The sequence below is a fragment of the Augochlora pura genome, chromosome 1 (assembly GCF_028453695.1).
Source record: "Augochlora pura isolate Apur16 chromosome 1, APUR_v2.2.1, whole genome shotgun sequence".
Classification (NCBI taxonomy): domain Eukaryota; kingdom Metazoa; phylum Arthropoda; class Insecta; order Hymenoptera; family Halictidae; genus Augochlora; species Augochlora pura.
Window position 1 is genome coordinate 9,941,523 of NC_135772.1, and position 8,432 is coordinate 9,949,954.

The 8,432-nt window shown below is 32.0% G+C and overlaps 2 protein-coding genes across 2 annotated transcripts; one reads left to right on the forward strand and one right to left on the reverse strand.

The window, feature by feature from the left end:
- The first annotated feature begins 838 nt into the window (after positions 1 to 838).
- Positions 839 to 4,079, forward strand: LOC144470866 (uncharacterized). The gene is made up of 6 exons (XM_078182448.1): positions 839 to 1,032; positions 1,385 to 1,871; positions 1,979 to 2,241; positions 2,390 to 2,618; positions 3,036 to 3,313; positions 3,392 to 4,079. Exons 1-6 carry the CDS (start codon positions 1,009 to 1,011, stop codon positions 3,536 to 3,538), a joined length of 1,428 nt encoding a protein of 475 aa, XP_078038574.1. The 5' UTR covers positions 839 to 1,008; the 3' UTR covers positions 3,539 to 4,079.
- On the reverse strand, positions 4,075 to 8,334 carry LOC144470842 (integrin alpha-8). Its single transcript, XM_078182407.1, has 10 exons — positions 7,899 to 8,334; positions 7,488 to 7,812; positions 6,999 to 7,288; positions 6,194 to 6,653; positions 5,961 to 6,112; positions 5,429 to 5,878; positions 5,197 to 5,360; positions 4,648 to 5,114; positions 4,272 to 4,561; positions 4,075 to 4,198 (listed from the first exon to the last, which is right to left on the reverse strand). Exons 1-10 carry the CDS (start codon positions 8,277 to 8,279, stop codon positions 4,145 to 4,147), a joined length of 3,033 nt encoding a protein of 1,010 aa, XP_078038533.1. The 5' UTR covers positions 8,280 to 8,334; the 3' UTR covers positions 4,075 to 4,144.
- Between the last annotated feature and the right edge of the window lie 98 nt (positions 8,335 to 8,432).

Sequence of the window (8,432 nt, forward strand, 5' to 3'; positions counted from 1 at the left end):
TCATAATATTTCATAGCGTTCCGATGACGCTATAAATTATTGGAATTTATATTTTTTTCGATCTACAGAGAAACTATTTTTGTTTATACAATGTTCGATGAAAGGTTTGAAATAGGAAGCAATCGCATGAGGGACACCGCCAGTTCTATCACCGAGACCTGACAATAATTACAATTGTTAATACATTTAAATAATTCAACTTTAGGATCTAATATTGATAGTACACAATATCTGTATATAATGGTATTTTTATACAAATTATTATTTCTGTATGATTTTGTTTAAAAGCTGCAGACAAGCGTAAGAAATAAACTATTACATAACTTTTGCAATTGTTTAAAATCATAAAATGTGACAAAAATTACATAATTTATTTTGATTGTTCTCTAATAACAAATTATTGCCTCGCGAAAGTAATTCATTCAAAGATTCCTCCGCTCGAGAACATTTTCCTTTCAAACAATTAATTCTACCGAAACTGATTTATAACTTCAACAATTTTCAATATCCTAACAAATTTTTTTTCATCTTTTTAATTTCACGTTCTGTCGATAATAAATTGTAAACAACGTTATCATATTTATAAAATCGAATGAAAGTGATCCGCATTATTATCAGTTACCTCCGTCCATGTTAATTACGTCATATCATTTCTGCTTCATAAGTGGCTCGTTTTCACGTGTTACCAGCCCGGTTTGAAAGCGGCGAGATTTGATAAATTCGCGCGCTTCCTTCGACCGTGAAGGGACATCGTTGCAGAATGACAGGATTGAATAATGTACATGCGCAAAGAAAACCACCGCGCAGCAGGAGATACGTCACGTATAGTGTATGCCGCATTGCACAGTTCGAGCTGGAAACGTCAGCACTCTAAATAGAAATGTTTCAAGAGAATTGGAAGGGAATACACCGTTCTTCGTGTACGCATTAGTGCATATTTCCACGTCTACGATCGCGCATTAAAGTATACATTTATTTCGTATTTACATTATAGAATAAAGCGAAGAAATGTCTGAACCAATTTTAAATCCGGTAAGTACTATAATCGTTCTATATCTAAGAACTTCAATAAGTACTATGATCTGACAGTACTATAGAGTTTACTGCAGACTAATACGAAAAGTGATATTCATTGATCCATGATTAATTCAATGCCTATACATACATATGCGATGTCTAGCGTACAATCCCCTTGTGATAGAATTTTTCGTTTAATTTTAAATATGTTTCTTATATTTGTAGACTGTAAAATTTGCAATGAGATAAAAATAGAAATATAATCTGAAGCTTAAATACAAAATATTAATGGATAAGTTTATATTACTTAATTTAAGAAAAGATATTTTTAATTTTAAATAAATGTGAAAAACTTATTTCTTAACAGCCGGTTCCTTATGTGGGCCCAGTTGAAGGAGGTTTAATACCTGGGAAAATGGTAAAAGTTCAAGGGAAAGTTCCTTCGGATGCAGTTTCCTTTGCTGTCAATTATCAACTGGGACCTGGGCTAAATCCTAGAGATGATATAGCCATTCATGTGTCGGCACGTTTTCCAGAGGGTTTTATCACTAGGAATCACATAGAATCAATGGCTTGGGGAATGGAAGAGAACGAGGGTCCTATGTGGATTCAACCCGGTCAAGAATTCGAAATACTTCTTTTATGCGAACCTGCTTGTTATAAAATTGCTATCAATGGTAGACACTTCGCACAATTTAACCACCGATTACCATATCAGAAAGTTACTCATTTGGTCATTGATGGTGATGTACAACTAAATTCTATTGCATACGAGATCGTTCCTGTTGATCCGCCTCGTTCTCCAAGAGCAGCACCTACACCAGAAATACCTACAGCCAACTTTGGTCCCCCACGTAATAAACAATTTGATTTCTTAACATCTCTAATCAATCAAATGTTTCCTCTTCTTAATAATGAATTTTCTACGTAATGTGTATGTTAAAAGTTATTGTTGCTTTAGCACCAGGTGGAATATATCCCACAATAAATCCACAAGCACCGCAGGGTGGATATGGACCACCACCACCACAACCAGGTGGTTATGGTCCTATGCCTGGATATGGGCCACCTGATTATAATCCATCGAAACCATATGGATATCAACCAGGATATGAAAAAGCAGAAGAAGAAGACGCATTTGGTGGTTGCCTGAACAAAGTTGGATTAGCATTAGGTGGATTAGTTGCAGCTGGAGGCATAGCTGCTGCTGCTCACGCATTAAATGTACATAAACTACACCAAGGATATCTAATATTTTCTTTGTCCCATATTACAATTTAGATTTTACTACAAAACAGTATGACGTAACGTGGGACAGAGTACTTAAGATTTTAGAAATAAGACTATATTTTGAATTCATTGCAATTTTTAGAAAAAGAAAGACGATGAGACCGAGAAAGATCATGAAAAGTCGGATGCTTCAAAGTCAAAAACAGAAAGCGAGGGTGGTTTAAATCTCGGTTCGCTTGGGGCAGCTTTAGCAAGCAATTTAGTAAGTAACGCTTTACAAAGCAACATGCACGCACAACAAGGGTATCCTCAAGCACCTGCAGGAGGAGGAGGAGGAGGAGGTGTATTGGACTCTATCCTTGGAGCACTTGGTATGTGTATATTTTAAACAATCCTTTTGTTGTTTTCTTTCTAAAAATGAGTAATTTATTACAACCTTCAACTAATACCCGGTTTGTTAGACATGATACATAACGATTTAAATTGAGCATGGCTTTAATGGAATGTTAAAATGATTACATGGATGAGATCATCTATTAAGAACTATTCTTGTTCTACCAGTGATGATGGAAACCCATACATAGAAAATTACAATTAAAATGTTCTTTATAATCGACATTTTCATTTCGAAATATGTAATTGTAGTCTTCAATTTTTGAGAAACAAAAAAGTAAATGGTATCCTGAATTTTTATATCTATTCTTGAAACTGCTGCATTGAATTTTCGCCTCGAACATTTCTCAAGTGTTTTGATGACTTAAATTCGTATAATTATATATTTAAATTAGGTGGTAATAACGCAGCTCCAGCTCCACCACCAAGTCAACCAACTGATCCATTTTCGGGAGCTCTAGGATCGATTCTTGGTGGAGTTCTTGGCGGTGGTGGTGGATCTCAACAACCAGGATATCAACCACAAGGGGGCTATGGAAATTATCAACCTTCTGGTGGTTATACTAACCAACAGCAGAGTTCAGGTCCAGATCTTTTATCGGGTATAGGTTCTGCAATTGGTTCCTCTTTGTTTAACTCTGCTTTGGAAGGTCTTAGCAAACATGGCAAAGGTGTAAGTGTAAAATATTTCCAAATTTAGGAATTTCTATGAATTTTATAATTTAATTACGTGACTCTTATTTATGTACAGAAATCTCATGATGAAAATCATTCATCGCCTGCACCACCTTACACACCGCCTCCTTATCAACCTGCTCCACCTTCTGACAACACCCCTGCATCTGGACACAAATTAAGTGCAGATGAAATTTCCAAAGGCTTAGGTTTGGACGATTAATGTAAGTTGAGGTAAGAAGCGAAACAACAAAATATGCATATACATATATGTAGATAGAGCGTTTCACGCTGTGTTTTCACTAACATGTAATATGAAACGCGCTGTGTTAATTTAAACATAAATGGTGAAAAAGCACAGGAAAAATATGCACATATTTCAGGCATGCTAAAAAAAAATATCAAGACAGCTATTTCAAATTTGTGCATAGAACATTTAAGTGAATATATATAAGAAAAAATAGTACAAGTTGCCCAATTCTCATATGAAACGAATTAATACTTTGTATAGTATAAATTATTTATTTAAGATACTTCTTCAACCGATGTGCTTTTATAGAATATTATAGCAAAGATAATGAACAAATGAAGTAAAATATATTTAATATATATTTTTCAAGCTTTTCTAAATGGCTGGAACGGAGATTTATAATCTGATTGTTGTTTTTTAAGATTTATTATAGTTTTATGAAAGTATTAGAAGTCTTAAAGAAAAGTATGCTTTATATATTAATGGATACAGAACATTTTGTTATTTATTGTTGACATGATATATCGAAAATAAAAAATATATACCTGCAAAAATACCTAGTTTGGTAGTAAATTTATTTTAATGTACATCTTCTCTTTCTGAACTTGTAGTTACGATAGTAGCAGTTTTGTTCTACAATATAATAATTTTTAATGTCATAACATATTTGGATGTGTATTCAATGTTTCATTTATGATATACTTACATTCATGTCAGATTTTAATGTCATAAGTTCTTCTCTTTTTTTTCTATTGAAAAATCCAAGTGCAACCAATCCCAAAATTAAGAAGATGAGTAATATAATACCTAAAATTACTGATAGAATAATTATCCAACCAGCAAGTTGCTCAGATACTGGTGAACCTATGAACTTTGTAGTCACAAAAGCATTGTGAGGTTTATTGGTAATTCTTGTAATAATATTATATGGCTGAGTGATATGTACACTTCCATTGGTTGAAACAAGTATGATATCTTTCATTTCCAACATGGTTGCTGTAACAAAATTAGGTATATCATAAATACAATTTTAGTAATTAGATCTTTAACTTAGTTCTTCACCGAATATAGGGGAATCTTACGTTCAAAACTGTTTAAATAGAGATCCAATGTAAGCATAAGTTTGGCAACAGACGTAGAAGCAGTAAAAGGACCTAATAAACATTCAAGATATGAACAGTGGACATCCGTATTTGAACAATTAAGATATATTGATCTATTCTCTGGAGATAAACTCAATGAAAAGTTTGTTCCTGATTGAAATTCTTCTTGTACAACAAATTTAGGATCTTCAGGATAAAGTGTTGGCATCCGCGAATGTTTACAATAAAATAGTTGTCCATCCATGTTACCGTTCGTCTTATTAAGATTAATAATTTGTATATCTCCGGTAGAATGTTTCCAATGTGATGGAATACTAACTGCTAATATCACTTTTTCGAGAGGACTGACACCAAATTTTTGAACTTCATAAATGTGCTCAAATTTTACATTATTCAATTTATGTTTCTCATCATTATAATAAGAGTATAGGTCAGTATTTGCTTTCCTAATATATTTATAAATACAAAAAAATTGTCATTATTTAATGATATCGTATATAATAACAGTTACTAGCTGTATTAACGAACCCTGCTATTGTTACATCAATATCAGCACCAAAGTTTATAATTAAAGAATCTGTATTCTTTAAGGAATCCTTTTGGTCACTCTGCATAGTAACATTTGCTGTTATTTCCACTTCTTTAATATCATAACGAATTTCACTCATATCCAACTGTAATGTTAGTGATTCCTAAAAAAATATATATGGTTTTAGGTATAGTATTATAAAAATTCTTATTTGTAACAGATAAAACTTACTTTATCTCTCAATGGATTTCCAATATCGCAGATTACTTCCAAAGTATTGTGCATATTAGAACTCTCTGAACATATAGGTGGTATTCTTGCTAAAGGTAATAGTTCCGGAATATATATGCAAACTTTAAGTTGATATGCTGGTTCACCATAGTTAGAAGCATCTATCACAAGTTTGACGCTAGATGTGGACCCAATTGTGTATATGTTACCAGGCCCTAAATCTGTAGACAACTTTATTCTAACATCCGATGTACAAACATTATCTTCACCACAGTCTACAGCAAACGGCAGCTTTATTGAATGTTCAGTTTTCGACAAATCTTTATTTATACTTGCACAGTTTGTACAGAAAATATCTCGATTTTCTGTTTTGTTTTTATACTCTAAGTCTGCTTTCAAAACAACTGATGTAGATATCTCTAACGGATCTAATATATTCTGAATATTATTCTAAACAAATTAATTAAATGAGTAATATGTATTTTATAATACAGAAATGAGTTCTTAATAACATACATTGTCATACATTTACCTTTAGATGAATTTTCAACTTATTACAGTTATTCGTATGTACGGTTAGTGATTGTGTAAATTTGTACTCATTACCAACACTTTTCTCCAGTTCTTGTTCATCACCAAATACTCTCCCATATAATTGATCAATTTTTAAAAAGTGAACAACATCTGAATAAAGTAGAGTTTATTAATATTGTTTGTATGTTTGCAAATACGTTCCAACTCTCTGCATCTTTATTGAACACTTACCTAGTTTTTGGGGAGCAAAAATTCCATTATAAGTTGTACATATATTAATAAAAAAATGCGTAGAATTGTGCAACAACTTTTTTTCTTCGGTATAATCAATTACTGTTTTTAAAATTATGGTTGGTTTAGATTTTATTAAAACTGCTTTATCTGACAAATAAGCACCTACAGCAATATCAGGATATTTATCATTATTTATATCGCGTGGCTCAGAAATTGAAATTCCGAATCCACGAATGTTCTTTTCAATCTGTTTGCCAAGTATCTTCTGACTATATCGTTTAATTAATCCATTCCCATTGCCATTAAATACATATATTGCACCAGTATCTTCAGCATATGGTGCACCAACAGCAAAATCAGAGTAACCATCATAATCGATATCACCAAGACAAGTAACAATAGTACCAAATCGACCTCCAGTTATCTCTCCTTCAAACGTATGTTTTTCAAACATATTCTACAATTAATATTCCATATAAGTAAGAAATTATAACACAAAAAATATTTGTTTATCTGACATACACAGTTTTAATGTCATAAAAATAAGTACAATTTTATTTGAAAGCATAACAAATAAAAAAATTGAAATATAAAATACGTATTGAATAGAGTAATTAATTTGATATTTCTGTATACTGCTTATTGAGATAAAATTGATCTTTCTACAAAAGTTAAATGAAAATTTTCGATCACGTGTCTATTATAATTGAAAATTATATAATGGATTTTATTTAAAATATATACAACATAGATCCTTATTTGAGGCTTTCATTTAATTATATGTATTTGTCTTTATACATACGCCATTGGAATTTTTGAAGATGTATATTCGACCTTCATCCATGTCTTTTGTCCACAGCGGAGCTCCAACTATTAACTCGTCTTTACCATCATTGTTAAGATCGCAAGATGTTAAAGAAGCTCCAAAATATTCACCATACTGTTCTCCATTTATAACTCGGCTCACGATTGCTACATTATTAACTAATTCAAATACCCTAACAATTCCGTACATATTAGCAGCTTTTGGAGCACCACTTGCATACCACAATTCTGATTTTCCGAAATAGTAGCCAGATGTTACTGAGTATCCTAAAAGTAATTATTGAATTAATTTTATAATTTTATCTACACAAGCTAAGTTATCAAAAATAAAATACTACATATTTCATTGTTCTAAAAGCATGACTATGTATTTGTAGCTTAGCATGTTAAAAGAGGAAGAAATTTTTCTTTCTTCAAAAAATAGTTTCAGTAATGCTAATTTGATAAAATTAGTAATAATGTTTACCAAAATAGCTATTAGGATCTAATTGATCGTCCCCTTCAAACGGATTTATCAGTCGTAATCTCGGTTTAGATAGGTCCGTAATCATTTGAGGTGCACCTGCCCACCATAATATACCAGGACTGCCTAACATCACTATCCTTTTGGAAGTTTTATGTGGTATATGTAAAGAAAATCCAAGTGAATAATAAGATTGACTTATATATGGCAATATTTCATGTTCAACTTTCGCAGTAAAAGGTACAACAGTCTCAATTTTATCCACATAACAAATACCAGGCATGACCGCGTCCGCACCATGAACAAATTTCCATCTTGGAGCACATACCTATTTATACAATATAAATACATTGATTAAAAAGCAAAGTATAAAAGGTAAAATTTTACGAGAAAGTTGATAAAATATAAATATACCACAATTCTGGGATCAATTTTCTTTTCAACGGCAATTGTTGCTCCCATCCAAGCAGCATCAATACTTTCATACAAACCATTTTTCCGTGTATAGTGATTAGTAATATCCCACTGTGTACATTTGCTATGACGAATTGGACACGTGTATACACATCCTGGTTCAATCAAATCCTGTTTTACACTTAAATTTGCTCTAGGTGCACCAATAAGTAAAATAGAATTTATTCCACTTTCATAGAATGCAACAGAAAATCCGAAGTAACTTGCTCGTTTGTCAAAACTTTTCGGAATATTAAATATTTTAGTGACATCGACATCCAAATTATACGAAAATACAGGATCCTTTATCAACACGAGTGTTAAAAGCAATATATTAAACATGACTAGCAAAAATAAATTCGTCACTGTTTAGAATAAACGAAACTGTTAATCAGAATGTATAATATGTACTGCTGTTGCTTAAAATTTGTCGACTTCGTAACACAGTTTTATATCCTCAGGAAATTCTACTATCTCGAAACCACAAATACGTCG

Coding starts and splice junctions, on each gene's coding strand:
- LOC144470866 (XM_078182448.1), top strand. CDS start 1,009: ATGTCTGAACCAATTTTAAATCCG. Junction 1,033..1,384: donor CTGAACCAATTTTAAATCCG/GTAAGTACTATA, acceptor ATTTCTTAACAG/CCGGTTCCTTATGTGGGCCC. Junction 3,314..3,391: donor TTAGCAAACATGGCAAAGGT/GTAAGTGTAAAA, acceptor ATTTATGTACAG/AAATCTCATGATGAAAATCA.
- LOC144470842 (XM_078182407.1), bottom strand. CDS start 8,279: ATGTTTAATATATTGCTTTTAACACTCGTGTTGATAAAGGATCCTGTA. Junction 6,654..6,998: donor TCTTCAAAAATTCCAATGGC/GTATGTATAAAG, acceptor TATTAATTGTAG/AATATGTTTGAAAAACATAC. Junction 4,562..4,647: donor CTATTTAAACAGTTTTGAAC/GTAAGATTCCCC, acceptor ATTTTGTTACAG/CAACCATGTTGGAAATGAAA.